Source organism: Dromiciops gliroides, chromosome 2, assembly GCF_019393635.1.
Source record: "Dromiciops gliroides isolate mDroGli1 chromosome 2, mDroGli1.pri, whole genome shotgun sequence".
Lineage (NCBI taxonomy): Eukaryota > Metazoa > Chordata > Mammalia > Microbiotheria > Microbiotheriidae > Dromiciops > Dromiciops gliroides.
The window spans coordinates 650324166-650340696 of record NC_057862.1 but is presented as its reverse complement, the minus strand read 5'-3'; the positions used below and the strand labels follow the sequence as shown (position 1 = coordinate 650340696).

Genomic DNA, 16531 nt, shown 5'->3' with positions numbered 1-16531 from the left:
TCATGAACTGTCCCTGAAATGAAACTATAGGATTTAGGGATCCACATATTTGGAATTAAGAACCCTGGAGCAAGATAGAATTAGAGTCCCAGGACAGCTAGATGGCACAGTGGATAGAGCACCGCCCCTGGATTCAGGAGGACCTGAGTTCGAATCCAGCCTCAGACACTTTACACTTACTGGCTATGTGATCCTAGGCAAGTCACTAAACCCCAATTGCCTCACAAAAGAAAAAAAAAATCAGAGTCCCAAAGGACTATAGAAGTTAGAGCTAAAGGGGACTTTGGAGAATATCTAGTGTGATCTCCTCATTTTATACAAAATGGAGAGATGAGCATTTACTGTTGTGGCCAGTGAAGCAGCAGAATTTGACCATGCCCTTTTTCCTCCCCATCAGTCTTCATCCTGCTATCTCAGAAAAGAGCAACTAGGTGGCACACTGGATAGAGCAGTGTGACCCTGGGCAAGTCATTTAACCCCAATTGCCTTAAAAAACCATCTGGGGCCATCTCCAGTTGTTCTGATCCTGATAATATACCTTGCCACTGGACCCAGATGACTCTGGAGGAGAGTGAGGCTGGTGACTTTGCACAGCCCTTCCTCACTTAAATCCAATTCAGTGCAAGTCATGACAGCACCCTGATGTCATGGTCCTCTTCTAGAACGAAGGACAAACAACAACAATATCTCAGGAGTATGAAAATCCTGGCTGGAGTAGGAAGGAAGGAGAGAGGCTGACAAGGGCTGGCAAGATCAACAGAAAAGGTTACAAGCTGTGCAAACTCTTGAAGTTACCCTGAAACTCTTCTCAACAAAGCATCCCATGTGTCCACCACTGGGTCTTTTTTTTTTTTTCAATAAAAGTATTTTATTATTTTCCAGTTACACATAGAGATAGTTTTCAACATTTGTTTTCATAAGATTTCAAATTTTTCTCCCTCCCTCCCCCCCCCAAGAGAGCAGGTAATTTGACACAGGTTATATATGTATAATAGCATTAAACATATTTCTGCATTAGTCATGTAATAAGAGAAGAATCAGAGAAAAAAGGAAAAACCTCCAGAAAGAAAAACACCAGCACCAAAAACAAAAGAAATAGTATGGTTGTCTGCATTCATATTCCACAATTCTTTTTTTCTGGATTTGGAAAGCCTTTTCCATCATGAGTCCTTTGGAACTTTGTTGTACCACTGAATTGGTGAGAAGAATCTAGTCTATCACTGTTGATCAACACATAATGTTTATGATACTGTGTACAATGTTCTTCTGGTTCTGCTCATCTCACTCATCATCAGTTCATGCACGTCCTTCTAGGTTTCTCTGAACTCCTGCTCATCATTTCTTACAGCACAATAGAATTCCATTACATTCATATACCACAACTTGTTCAGCCATTTCCCAATTGATGGGCAACCTCTAAATTTCCAATTCCTTGCACCACTGGGTCTTTTTGAAGCTGGAGAAAACACAGTCCAGTCAGGATTGGCATATTCCTGAGAATCAGGGGGATTTTTTTTTTTGAATGATGGTCCTGACCTCTGGTGTAATCTCTGTCTCCTAGCTCTGCTCAAGTAGTAGCCACAACTAAGTGACTTTCCCACAATAGAATTTTATCTCCCCTTCCTTCTTAGGTGTGTCTGTCCTGATATCTAGTTGGCCAATCTTAAACTTTATTAGTCCCTTGATGCCTGGATAAGTCAGTCCTGTTATCTGGTCAACTTTAGTTTTGCTTCTCACAGGAAAAACTTCTGAATTATCCTAAGCCCCATGTCACAAATGCTCTCTTTTTTTTTTTTCCAGACAATGATTTATTTAGCAAAGCATGCAGTTGCAGAAAGAAATTGGGCACCAGGCTTTTGGTAGCACAAGGATCCTGATCATTGGTTTCCATATTTAGTATGTAATTAATGTATGAGGTTTTTTATTTTTTCCGTTACATGTAAAGATAGTTCTCAACTTTTGTTTATACATGCTTTACAATTTCAGATTTTTCTCCCTCCCTCTCCCCTCCCCTAGACAGCAGGTAATCTGATATAGGTTATATCTATATATCTCTATACATATACATATAGATAGATATATATACACACACATATATATATACACATAATAACATTAATCCTATTTCTGCATTACAAATGCTCTCTTAAAGGAATTTAGATCTCTCTCCCAAGGGGAAGACTGGAGAAAGCAACTGCCAAGTCTCAAGATTTAAATCCCCTTCTTCCTAAAAGGGAAAGAAACCAGAGAAAGACAATGCTGTGTAATTTAAATGTCTAAATGTAGGTTCTAATCTGTTCCCCCAGTTTTGAGGGAAACTGACTAAAATCACTGATAAAATGAGTTTAGGTTTTTTTTTTTTTTTTTTAGTGAGGCAATTGGGGTTAAGTGACTTGCCCAGGGTCACATAGCTAGTAGTGTTAAGTGTCTGAGGTTGGATTTGAACTCAGGTACTCCTGACTCCAGGGCCGGTGCTCTATCCACTGCGCCACCTAGCTGCCCCGAGTTTAGGTTTTTAAGGGTTTATTGAAAGATAGTAAAAGAAAGAGAAAGATTGAGAACAGAATTCCTACAACCTGGCAATCCTATCTTTCCTCAATTCCCCTGGGAAGTCCTCTGGAGTCTCCTCCCTCCACCACCATGAGGTCAGGAACCAAAAAAGAGAGAACTCCTCCCCCAGCGTCTGCTTCCTACTCCCTATGTTTCTCCCAGAAATGGGAGGCTCCTCAAGTTGATTGACTGGTAGCCTTGATAGACAGCACCCATGAGCAAACGTCACTTCCTGACGCCAAGGAAAAGCCGCACGGCCTTGCCCTCAGAGGCATTCTCTTCATGGTGGAGCTTTCCTATAGTAAGTCTCCAGTAGGTGGCGTCATTCCAATCATTACAATGCCTATAAAAATTAAAAGGGGGGCAGCTAGGTGGTGTAGTGGATAAAGCACCGGCCCTGGATTCAGGAGGACCTGAGTTCAAATCTATCCTCAGACACTTAACAGTTACTAGCTGTGTGACCCTGGGCAAGTCACTTAACCCCAATCGCCTCACACACACACACACACACACACAAAATTAAATAGGGAAGAAAATCTAACATGCTGCATGGGTAGTATCCAAACTATTGCCAGTTGGGACACTAGGTAAGGAATCAGTCAGTGTGTTCCATTCCCAAGGGGAGGGGGAGTGGGGAATGCCAGGAGTCAAGGCTGTGGCCTTTGATACATAAATCAGAAGGCATCCTTGATGATAAGCAGTTCAGTTCAAGGCCTTATTAGGAGAAGATCTCTCAAAAAAAATTATTATTCCTAAGTTAAGGGATAAGGTTGTCTCCCAAAAGACCAGAAACAGGATATTTCCATATTCACATATCCTACATATCTGATTGGCTTCAGAGTTACTGATTCCCTGCATGCCCCACTAGGTTTACTCTAGGTCATGCAAAGGATTGTTGGTGCGTTAGCCAGTGCAGCCAGTCTGCATACAGGTGTTCTGGTTACCTGGATAAATGGGGGATTCAAGAAAACCAAGGTATCCATTTTCACAACATGTTTTTGGATTTTTTTCAATGTGATCAATTGTGCTGTTTTTTCCCTCTTCTAGCTTTTTTCTTTAAAAAATGTTACTAATAATAACTTTAAAAATACTATATGGGGGCAGCTAGGTGGCGTAGTGGATAAAGCACCGGCCTTGGATTCAGGAGGACCTGAGTTCAAATCTGGCCTCAGACACTTAACACTTACTAGCTGTGTGACCCATGGCAAGTCACTTAACCCCAATTGCCTCACTAAAAAAAAAAATACTATATGAGACGATTCTCTGGGTAGGAGGGGAATATTGGGGAAAAAACCATGAGGATGTAAAAAACAGATGATATAGATAAAAGCTTATTTTTTTAAAATTTAATTTAATTCTAAAAATTTTTTACAAAGAAAACATCTGTTTTCTTTGTCTTGTATTGGTCAAGTCACTAGTCAAAAGATCTTTTACTTGCAATTCAAGAGAAATGCATAAAAAGTGCTATATCTGAGTATAAACTGGATTAGATTTCCCTATAGGAAAAGCAAACAAAAGCAAAGGAAAAGCTTACTCTAGTCTGACTGGCTATGCTAACAAGGTACAGGAATACCCAGAGTACAGAAAAACAAACATAGTTAAGAAGCATCTGCTCTAACAAGATATAGGTGATGTAGACAATTAATTAAAGCAGGATATAGGTGATACATGCACAGGCAAGAACTATAATAAGAAACATCGATCCAAATAGGATCCAGAGTAAATGGAGTTTTCCACTGGCAAGCAATATTATATATTTTTTTCTGCTTTCCCAGCAAATTACAAGCTTCCTTTAATTGCTTAAAACAGTGTGAAGAGTAATTAGGTGACACGCTGAATGGAGGGTAGAAATTAGAATTTAGAAGGCCTGAATTCAAATCCCACTTCAGATACTTCCCAACTGTGTAAGCTTGGGCAAGTCACTAACCCTTCTCAGGCTCAGTTTTCTCATCTGTAAAAGCAGAAAATACCTCCCAGGATTTTTGTGAGGGACTGTGGCAACAAGATAACTTACATCAACTGCTTTGCAAACTTTAAAACACTGTATAAATGTTAGCTGTTATTAAGATATAGGAGTTCTGGAGGCAGAGCCAAGATGGCAGAGTGACACCAGGAAGCTGCCTGAGCTCTCCCAAATTTCCCTCAGAAACAACGTTAAATTAAGCCTTTTGGGGCAGCTAGGTGGTGTAGTGGATAAAGCACCAGCCCTGGATTCAGGAGTACCTGAGTTCAAATTTGGCCTCAGGCACTTGACACTTACTAGCTGTGTGACCTTGGGCAAGTCACTTGACCCCCATTGCCCTGCAAAAAAAAAAATTAAGCCTTTTAACAGATTCTAGAGCTGCAAAACCTTCAAAAAGGAGTGAAACAATCTTCTGACTTAAGATAACCTAGAAGGTCTTCAGGAAAAGTCATCTGGGTAAAAGAGGAGTGCAGCTCATTGCAGGGGGTGTCTGGGCAAGTCAGCAAAAGGCTCTTAGTCACAGCGCAGATCAGCGGCTAAGGACCCACAGTCCTAGCCCAGCAAGCTAGTGGCACAGCAGGCCAGTTGTGAGGCCTTCAACCCCAGCATAGAAGGCAATCTACAAGCTGGGGCATCAGCTTCCCAAAAGGCCCAATATCCTGGGCTACTTCAGTGCAGTGAGCAAACTACAAGCTACTGAGGCCTCAGAGCAGAAAGCCAGTGACTGGGCCCCTGACCCCCAGCAAAAAAAGCTTGGGACAGTGCATTTGTGCCCCAGGAGCAGAACTCAACCTTAAAAGGCACAAAAGAGGCTAAAATATGAATAAAAAAACAAAAAAGAGCACTCACCATTGACAATTACTATGGTGACAGGGAGGATCAAAACATCAACTCAGAGGAAGACAACAATGTCTGAGATAAGACTTTCAAAGACTTAAATGGACATTTTCCTGTTTTCCTTTTCCTATTGCATACACTATTTGTAACATACACCTCCTAAAGGGGACTGCCCCCTTTGTTTTGTTTTGTTTTGTTTTGTTTTGTTTGCGGGGCATTTAGGGTTAAGTGACTTGCCCAGGGTCACAGAACTAGTAAGTGTTAAGTGTCTGAGGCTGGATTTGAACTCAGGTACTCCTGACTCCAGGGCTGGTGCTTTATCCACTGCGCCACCTAGCTGCCCCTCCCCTTTGATTTTTTTGTCAATGTATTGCTCAAATTCTTTTCTCTCTTTTTATTTCCCTTTACATTGTTAATCACCATAGAACCCTTTATAATTGTAATTTTAGTCACTGCCTCAATTAAGAAAACTGATCTTTTTAAAATGAAGCACAGGGGGGATTGTGAGAAAATTATTAATAATAGGGGTTTTGGAACTCCCAGAGGCCCCCCGCTGAGAGAGCCTGTCCTGACCTTTCATAAGGCCAGCCCAGAGTCAGGAAGTTACCTCATTCAAAACCACACCCACCAGGGGCAGCTAGGTGGCACAGTGGATAAAGCATCAGCCCTGGAGTCAGGAGTACCTGAGTTCAAATCCGGCCTCAGACACTTGACACTTACTAGCTGTGTGACCCTGGGCAAGTCACTTAACCCCCATTGCCCCGCCAAAAAAACCCCAACCAAACCACACCCACTTAAAAACCTTGTTCCCACCAGAGGATCTGTTCTCTGGGCTCTGACATTAGCCCGACTGCTCCAAACCACCCTCAGATCCAGTGAACCAATAGATTTGAATGATGCTAGCCAATTAGCTTTAAGCAGTGTGTAAAGGCTGCCTCTCTTGCTTCCCTCAGGGAGCTTATGTGCCCTGATCCCTCTCTTGGCTTGGAAACTTGGTGAGAGCAGAGGCAGCCCACTATGGTTCCCCATTATCTCTCTCTCTCCCCCTAGATCCTAGCTAGGCTTTCTTGTCTTTCAGATACATGTGCTCTCTCTTTACTAATATTTAATATGCTTTAATAAATGCTTAATGCCCCCAAACTGGTGCAGTAGCCTCTAACTACTTTTCTTTTCTTTGGGGGGGTGGGGTGGGACAATGAGGGTTAAGTGACTTGCCCAGGGTCACACAGCTAATAAGTGTCAAGTGTCTGAGGCCAGATTTGAACTCAGGTCCCCCTGAATTTGGGGCCAGTGCTTTATCCACTGTGCCACCTAGCTATCCCCAGTAGCCTCTAATTTCTAAGTAACAAATATATAATAAACCCCAGCTAATTTTCCCTAAACTTGCGACAGTTATAGGGACACCCCATAAGTTTTTATTTGTCACACAGATGATATGATGGTATACTTAGAGAATCCTAAAGAATTAACTTAAAAACTACTTGAGGAGAACTATCTTTACATGTAACGGAAAAAATAAAATACCTTATACATTAAAAAACAAATAAATAAATAAATAAATAAATAAATAAATAGGGCGAATGCATATCCAGTGATGATGACATTAAAGTAATTATTAGGAGATATTCTTCATAATCCTATACCAGGTAAACTGAAAATCAAAGTAAAATTATGAATTTACAAAAATATAAATTGTGCATGTTAACAGAAAGGGGAATAAAATACTTAAATAACTCCAAAAAAAAAACCAACTACTTGAGGGGCAGCTAGGTGGCGCAGTGCATAAAGCATCAGCCCTGGAGTCAGGAGGACCTGAGTTCAAATCCGACCTCAAACACTTAACACTTGCTAGCTGTGTGACCCTGGGCAAGTCACTTAACCCCAATTGCCTCACCAAAAAAAAACCCTACTTGAAACAATGAACAATTTTAGCAAAGTTGTAGGATATAAAATAAACCCACATAAATCATCAGCATTTCTATATATGACCAAAAAAGTCCAGCAGCAAGAGATAGAAAGAGAAATTCCATTTAAAATAACTGCAAACAATACAAAATACTTGGGAGTCTACCTGCTAAGGCAAACCCAGGAACTATATGAAAACAATTACAAAACACTTTTCACAAATAAAATCAGATCGAAACAAATTGAAAAATATAAATTGCTCATGGGTAGGCTGTGCTAATATAATAAAAATGATAATTCTACCTAAATTAATCTACTTATTGAGTGTCATACCAATCAAAGTACCAAAAAATTATTTCATAGAGCTAGAAAAAATAATAACAAAATTCTTCTGGAAGAACAAAAGGTCAAGAATATCAAGGAAATTGATGAAAAAAATGCAAAGGAAGGTGGCCTAGATCTAAAACTATATAATAAAGCATCAACCAACTATTTGGTACTGACTAAGAAATACAGTGGTGGATCAGTGGAATAGGTTAGGCACACAAAACACAGTAGTAAATGAATATAGCAATCTCCTGTTTGATAAATCTAAACACTCTAGCCTCCCAGATAAGAACTCACTATTTGATAAAAACTACCGGGAAAACTGGAAAATAGTATGGCAGAAACTAAGGCATAGATCAACATTTTATGCAGTACATCAAAGTCAAGTCAAAATGGGTATATGATCTAGACATAAAGGATGATACCATAGGCAAATTAGAAAAGGAAGGAATAGTTTACTTGTCAGATCTATATAGAGGGGAAGAATTTATTTTTATTATTTTTTTTTTTGGCAAGGCAATTGGGGTTAAGTGACTTGCCCAGGGTCACACATCTAGTAAGTCATAAGTGTCTGAATCTGGATTTGAGCTCAGGTCCTCCTGATTCCAGGACTCCTAGCTGCCCCGAGGGCAAGAATTTATGACCAAAGATGAACATTATGAAATGCAAAATGGATCGTTTTGACTGAATTAAATTTTACAATTTTGCACAAACAAAACCAAACACAAACAAGATTAGAAGGAAAGCAGAAAGCTGGGAAAGAATTTTTACAGCAAGTGTTTCTGATAAAGGCCTTATATCTAAAATATGTAAAGAACTGAATCAAATATATAAGAATACAAGTCATTCCCCAATTGAGAAATGGTCAAAGGATATGAACAGGCAGTGTTCAGATGAAGAAATTAAAGCTATCTACAGCCAAATGTTCTCAATCACTATTGATTAGAGAACTGTACATTAAAATTACTCTGAGGTACCACCTCATACTTATCCAATTGGCTAATATAACAAAAAAGGAAAATGATGAATATTGGAGAAGACGTGGAAAATTGGAACACTAATGCATTAGGTTTTGTTTGTTTGGGTTTTTTTGTTTGTTTGTTTGTTTTGGTTTTTGGTTTTTTTGAGTTTGATGGCCTTTAATGGTGCTGGTACAGGCCCCAAACCCCTTGCTTGGCCTGGCCCTGGGAAGGGCCCACTCTGGCGGCAGGTGACTCCTCCTTGAGCGAAGTCTAGCTCCAGCCCCAGCTCAGGTTCAGGTCCCTCCACCTCCAGTTCCAGCTGGCCCAGGTAGAGGCCCATGGCACAGGCTTAGAGCAGGCTGGCTGAGGCCACTGCTGTGCCCCCTGACCAGTGCCCCGCTCAGAGACAGCATCATGGGCTGACACAGCGAGTGCAGGCTGGCCACGTATGAGGCTCCGCCATAGAAGATGGACAGGCCGCCTGGGAGGAAGAAGCCATAAGCAGCCTCTGGGCCCATATCACTCTGTATGAAGGAGATGACTCCTATACAGGAGGTCAAGAGGCCATTTTTGAACCAAGAGAGGAAGGCAGTGTCATGTGCTTTCCGCAGGAGCCAGGCGTCCGCAGGGTCCAGCTCGGACACTGGGGGCAGCAGGGCTTACTTCATCAAATAAGTTAGTACTTTTAATTATTGATCAGTTGTGTCTGACTCTTCATGAACCCATTTGGAGTTTTCTTGGCAAAGATAATGGAGTGGTTTTGCCATCTCCTTATCCAGCTCATTTTACAGATGAGGAAACTGAGGCAAACGGGATGAAGTGACTTGCCCTGGGTCACACAGCTAGTAAGAGTCTGAGGCTGGATTTGAACTCACAAAGGTGAATCTTCCTGATTCCAGGACCACTGCCCTATCCACTGCAGCAGCTAGCTTCCTGGAGAGCACTTTGCAAACCTTAAGGTACTATACAAATGCAGTTTTTATAATTAATTATTGTTACTCAAAATGCTGTTATAATTAGTAAAATGCAAATTCACCTAAAAGTGTGATTGGATTCATGATAGCTTTTGTCATGTATTTTCTTTTCTTTTCTTTAAAGTGAGGCAATTGGGGTTAAGTGACTTGCCCGGGGTCACACAGCTAGTAAGTGTTAAGGTCTGAGGCCGAATTTGAACTCAGGTACTCCTGACTCCAGGGCTGGTGCTCTATCCACTGCGCCACCTAGCTGCCCCATCATGTATTTTCTTAAACAATACTAATAATATAATTACAATGTGTTGGGAGGGGGCTTTTCTGGGAGCCCTTTCAGGTTCTAGGATTAATCTGATGAGTTTATAAGGTGAGCCTTCCCTGCCAAAGAAGTGGACATGCCCATTTGACCTATTCTGCTCTGTGTGATCTATTGGGAGGGAATTAGCTTAGACTTTACTGGGATGAACTGCACCTTTATTCTGGGCTTATCAAAAAGAGGGTGTCCATGGGGGCAGCTAGGTGGCATAGTGGATAAAGTACTAGCCTTGGATTCAGGAGGACCTGAGTTCAAATCTGGCCTCAGACACTTGACACTTACTAGCTGTGTGACCCTGGGAAATTCACTTAACTCCCATTGCCCTACCCCCAAAAAAAAATTCAAAAAGAGGGTGTTCATTGTAAGCCTTATTATCCCTTTTACCCCTTTAAGCAGCAAACAGCTGAGATGAGAGGGATGGTCAGGAGTGTGTGTGTGTGTGTGTGTGTGTGTGTGTGTGTGTGTGTGTGTGTTCATGCTCGTGCATATGTAACTCCTTCCCACCTCCATGAGAGCTGATGATTATTTGGGTCAGGGAAGGCTTAACTAGGTTGTCATTTGAAGAGGAGCAGGTGCCTTTCCAACTATGGCCACTGGTCTGCACTAGTCTATAATTTTGTGCAGGTGTAGACTGGTTCCTTTAAAGTGGATTTTAAGGGGGGCAGCTAGGTGGAACAGTGGCTAAGCACTGGCCCTGGATTCAAGAGGACCTGAGTTCAAATCCAGCCTTAGACACTTGACACCTACTAGCAGTGGGACCTTGGGCAAGTCACTTAACCCTCAGTTCCCCCCCCCCCAATGGATTTTAACCAACTTGGGACCAGAGTAATTAAATCTTTTTGTTTGTTTGTTTTTGTTTTTTGGTGAGGCAACTGGGGTTAAGCAACTTGCCCAGGGTCACACAGCTAGTAAGTATCAAGTGTCTGAGGCAGAATTTGAACTCAGGTGCTCCTGAATCCAGGGCCAGTGCTTTATCCACTGTGCCACCTAGCTGCCCCCAGAATAATTACATCTTAACATTAATAACTGTGTTATGGGCCTAGCACCCCAGAAGTTTTCTGAGGTACATCAAAGAACTTTCTTTTTGAGAAACTAAACCAAAGTACAGACACACCTAAAGAGATAAGTGGCAACCAGATCAGGACTGAGCTAGCTCCAGGACTACCATCTTTCATTCCAGTCTCCCCCACCCCCTGGGGAGATAAGATTAAGTGTGTCTGCTGCCTTTGTGGTGGGAGGAGGAGAGAGATGGCTGAAGAGATCTGCAGCCACCCCTCACCCAACTCCCCTAGCCACCACCAGTGGGGGATGGTCCTCCCTCAATAGGGGAACTTTCTGTAGTCAGATGATCACCTCATCGGACCATCCAACCTCTATAAAAGTATCTGCCTGTCTCCTGCTGGAGGAGATAGGCATCTCAGAGCCAGGCCTCTGTGCTATGCCTTCTCCCCATGAGAAGTCCAAGGATTTCTCTCTTGGTTTCCTCTCCCCAGCCACTAAATAAACTATTATCTTATTCTAATTGAATTTATGTTGAAGAGGATGTAATTCCTTAAAGAGGAATTCCTAAGAACCCCTACCCCTATCCCAAACCCCTCACCTATTTTCCCCATCACAGCTGGATCTTCATCCAGGTCATGACCACTAACCTTTGGTGTCCCACTGAGCTCTGCCCTTCATCTTCTTTTCTCATCTATATGACAATATTTCCTTTGATCTGCTCATCATCTCCCAGGGATTCTCTGTGCACATGATTCTCAGCTCTACTTATCCAGCCCTCATCTCTCTCCTGTTTTCCAGACTCACATCTCCAACTGTCTATTGGATATCTTGAATTATACATCTTAAACTCAACATGTCCAAAGCGAACCTCATCAGAACCAAGAGAAAACTGTACACAGTAACAACAACATTGTGTGATGATCAACGGTGATAGACTTAGTGCGAGGAACTGGGGATTGGTCTCTTCTCAATCCGGACCTGTTTGAGGAAAAAGGTCTCCTTCTCCCCCTCTTCCCCCCCCCACTCTCCACCTCTGGCAAACAAAATCACATGGTTCAGAGAAACCCTGGGCTGGTTGCAATTAGATCTGCTCCTGAGCTGTGTCCATATAAGGGAAGAATTGAAGAATTGTCCCTGTATCACCTTCCCCATTGGCTAAGAAATACTGAGTTCTGATTAGCTAGTTTTTGCTCTTAGATTGTAACCCCTGAGTAATCGGACCAATGATGAAAAAGGAGAGGGTCCATTTGCATTAGGGACTAGGGGATAAAACAGGCCTGTGAGCCTCCAGTTTTGGTCACCGACCAGCTGCACAGTGGGTGGCCCATTCTCTCGAGAATGACAATAAATGAGCCTTTGACACATCACCACCACTGAGTTCTAGAAAATTATTGTTGGAGTCATTTTTCTCACACTTAGTTCTTCTCAGCAATACAAATGTCATAGGGAGAATAGGTGCGTGTTTGGGATAGGGATAGGGGTTTGGGGTTCTTAGGAATTCCCCTTTAAAGAATTACATCCGGGCAGCTAGGTGGCATAGTGGATAAAGCACTGGCCTTGGATTCAGGAGTACCTGAGTTCAATTCCGGCCTCAGACACTTGACGCTTACTAGCTGTGTGACCCTGGGCAAGTTACTTAACTCTCATTGCCCCGCAAAAAAAGAAAGAAAGAAAGAATTACATCCTCTTGCACACAAATCCAATTAGAATAAAATAACAGTTTATTTAGTGGCTGGGGAAAGGAAACCAAGAGATAAATCCCTGGACTTCTTCTCATGGGGAGAAGGCATAGCACAGAGGCCTGGCTCTGAGATACCTATCTCCTCCAGCAGGAGACAGGCAGTTACCTTTATAGAGGACTGATGGGGGTGATCATCTGACTGTGGAAAGTTCCCTTACTGGGAGAGGACCATCCCCCACTGGTGGTGGCTGGGGGAGTTGGGTGAGAGATGGCTGCAGATCTCTCAAGCCATCTCTCTCCTCCTCCCACCACAAAGGCAGCAGACACACTTAATCTTATCTCCCCAGGGTTGGGGGAGATGGGAATGAAGGGTGGTGGTCCTGGAGCTAGCTCAGTCCTGATCTGGTGCCACTTATCTTTTTAGGTGTGTCTGTCCTTTGGTTTAGTTTCTCAAGAAGAAGGTTCTTTGATGTACCTCAGAAAACTTCTGGGGTGCTAACACAAAGATCCAAGATGTCAAGAGACTGATGTTGGAAAATGCTCTCCACATCCCAGAAAAGAACTACAAAGTTTGAATGCAGATTGAAGTATATTATTTTCGTTTTTGCTGTTGTTCGTTTTTCCTTTCTCGTGTTTTTTTTTCCTTTTGTTCTGATTCTTCTCTCACAAAATGACTAATGTGGAAATATGTTTAACTTGATTGTAATGTATAACCTAAATCAGATTTCCTGCTGGCTTCAGGAGGGGGAAGGGAAGGGAAGGAGGGGGCAAAATTTGGAACTCAAAATCTTACAAAAATGAATGTTGAAAACTCTCTTTACGTGTAATTGGAAAAAAATATACTATTAAAAATAATTAAATTTCTATTGCTCTGAAAAAAACAAAAAACAACCACCACAAAGCTGAGCTCATTATTTTTCTGTCACATCCTCTCCACTTCCAAAGGTCCTCTATTATTGTCTCAGGAAATTGGGTCAAATTCAAGTAGAGACAGGAGCCCCTAATCCATATTTAAGAATGCCTATAGGCTGCATACTGACTCAGTTTTATTGTCTTTTTATTTATTTCATTAACCATTTCCTAGCCATATTTTAATCTGGTTCAGGCTGTGTCTGTTAGGTGTGTTATAGGCTGCATGTGGCCACTGGCCATATGTTTAACACCTCTGCTCTGGGGTATCGCTACTCTCCTAGCCACCCAAACTTGAAACCTAGGTGTCATCCTTGACTTCTCACTCACCCAGTCTGTTGACTGTTTATTAGCTGTGAGTTCTACATATGTTTTCTTCATTTTCTGCAAGGAGGAATAAAGGCTGAGGACTCTTTTACTCAAATATATGGAAACCTAGACATAAACTATATTTAAGCTGTATTCTGAGATTCCTCCGTGTGAGAAATGAGTATTTCTCTCTTGTATTTAATAAGTAGCTATTCTATTAGGACCAAGGTTTTTCCCCTTTTCTATTTCCTCATCCAGAAACCAACCGGGGTTTGCCCAGGCCAAGACCTAATTAGACAGAGAAATTCTGTTTGGGCTAATGGGTGCTTTCCTGCTCATTGTGTTTGATCTGGGGACAGGTGATATGGAGATTGATAAATCTTTTTTATCAAGATGTAGGTGATCCGGCGGCCCTAGTCACTGAGCCGCCGCCGAGGACTCAGCAGCCTCCCCCTCGAGCCCCCTCGCTTCCCGACGCTCCGTCCCCCGCGCCCGCCTTCTCCCGCCACCGCCTTCCGCAGGCCGTTTCCACCGAGGAAAAGGAATCGTATCGTATGTCCGCTATTCAGAACCTCCACTCTTTCGACGCCTTTGCTGATGCAAGTAAGGGTGATGACCTGCTTCCTGCTGGGACTGAGGATTATATCCACATAAGAATTCAACAGAGAAACGGCAGGAAGACCCTCACTACTGTCCAGGGGATCGCTGATGATTACGATAAAAAGAAACTAGTGAAGGCATTCAAGAAGAAATTTGCCTGCAATGCTACTGTAATTGAGCATCCAGAATATGGAGAAGTAATTCAGCTACAGGGTGACCAGCGCAAGAACATATGCCAGTGCCTCGTCGAGATTGGACTGGCTAAGGACGACCAGCTGAAGGTTCATGGGTTTTAAGTGCTTGTGGCTCACTGAAGTTTAAGTGAGGATTTCCTTGCAATGAGTAGAAAAATTCCCTTCTGTCCCTTATCACAAGTTTAAAAACCTCACTGCTTGTATAATGTAACCATTTGGGGTCCGCTGTTTAACTTGGACTAGTGTAACTCATTCATGTAATAAACTGAAAAGAGCCATAAAAAAAAAAGATGTAGGTGATCCAAGTCACATGCTGTGAGGAAATGGGGATTGGTCTCCTCTCAATCAGACCTGTTGGAGGAAAAAGGTCTCCTTCTCCTTCCCCCACCCTACCCCCAAACCCCAGCAAACAAAATCACATGGTTCAGGGAAGCTCTGAGATGGTATGGAAATTAGGGTCAGGAAAATTGTGTATTGGTTAGCTAGTTTTTGCTTAGAATGTATCCCTTGAGTTAATTGAACCAGTGATGAAAAAAGAGGAGGGTCCAACTCGAATTAGGGACTAGGGTTTAAAACGGGGCCTGGGAGCCTCCATTCTTTGCACCCACCAACTGCACACTGGGTTGGCCATTCTCTCGAGAATGAGGTTTTGTCACATCACTGCCAAGTTCCAGAGAATTATTGAGCAGGAGTTGTTTTCCTCACATATGCCCTAAGACTCTCATTGTAAATATAGCCTACCCTCTCACTGTAATATCCATTTTCTCATTGATTGTTGATCAATTAGAGTTGATTTCCACTCTGAGGAACACCTCCTCTTCCAAGAGCATATAAACTGTGAACCCATCACCGTGAGGGGGTCATTGGTCTAGGAGAGATGGCAAATGACCATCCTTTTATTAATAAATGTGCTGACCTTATTAATAATATGATTAAATTACTCAGAAACTATGTCTTGGGAATTTTAAAAATCATCACACCAAGGGGCAGCTAGATGGCGCAGTGGATAGAGCACTGGCCCTGGAGTCAGGAGTACCTGAGTTCAAATCCGGCCTCAGACACTTAACACTTACTAGCTGTGTGACCCTGGGCAAGTCACTTAACCCCAATTGCCTCACTAAAAAAAAATAAATAAATAAAAAATCATCACACCAGCATCAACTTTAAGTAGGGATAAAACAAGCAAGAAAATGTAAATTTGGGGGCCACCCCGCAAAATCCCAGAGGATGCTTGGACATGGGCTATACTTAAAAAGGTTGGGAACCCATTCTGGAGAGCAATTTGGAACTATGCTCAAAGGGCTATAAAGCTGTGCATACCCTTTGACCCATCGATACCACTATTAGGTCTTTATACCAAAAAGATCATAAAAAAGGGAAAAGGACCCACATGTACAAAAATATTTATAGCTGCTCTTTTTTGTGGGGGCAAAGAGTTGGAAATTGAGGGGATGCCCATCAATTGGAGAATGACTAAACAAGTTGTGGTGGTATATGAATGTAATGGGATACCATTGTTCTGTAAGAAATGATAAGCAGGCAAATTTCAGAAAAACCTGGGAAGATTTACATGAACTTGATATGGGATGGAATTTGGGGTCAAATTGATTGTGAGTTGTCCCAAAAGAATTATAAGACTCAGTGACTTAGTTTCCCAAGTTTTATTGCAATACTGTGAGTGACCACAGGGAGAGAACCAGAATAGTGGAAAGGTATCTCTCAAATAAGGAAAGGAAAGACAGTTATATTTATAGTATGGATAAATTGATTATCAGTCTCATTAGAATATTCTCCACCTAGGGGTGTTACAGGGGAGGGCTTATCCTAATTTGGAGTTCCTGGGGTCCTAAGTCAACCCCTGAGGCGGGAACTTTTTTCAGTGGAGGTGTGTTTTGGGGGTTTACATGTCATAAGGTGAATCTGGGGACAAATTTGGCCTTTTCTGCGCATGTCTCTTTCTGATTCCCATGACTAGTTTCAAAATATAATCATTTTTCATTAGAAT

At 42.2% G+C, this 16531-nt stretch overlaps 1 protein-coding gene and 1 pseudogene across 1 annotated transcript; one reads left to right on the top strand and one right to left on the bottom strand.

The window, feature by feature from the left end:
* Positions 1–8721: 8721 nt before the first annotated feature.
* On the bottom strand, positions 8722–11511 carry LOC122739469 (annotated as a pseudogene).
* Positions 11512–14144: 2633 nt separating this feature from the next.
* On the top strand, positions 14145–14815 carry LOC122742622 (eukaryotic translation initiation factor 1-like). The gene has a single exon (XM_043986969.1). It carries the CDS (start codon positions 14287–14289, stop codon positions 14626–14628), a length of 342 nt encoding a protein of 113 aa, XP_043842904.1. The 5' UTR covers positions 14145–14286; the 3' UTR covers positions 14629–14815.
* Positions 14816–16531: the final 1716 nt, after the last annotated feature.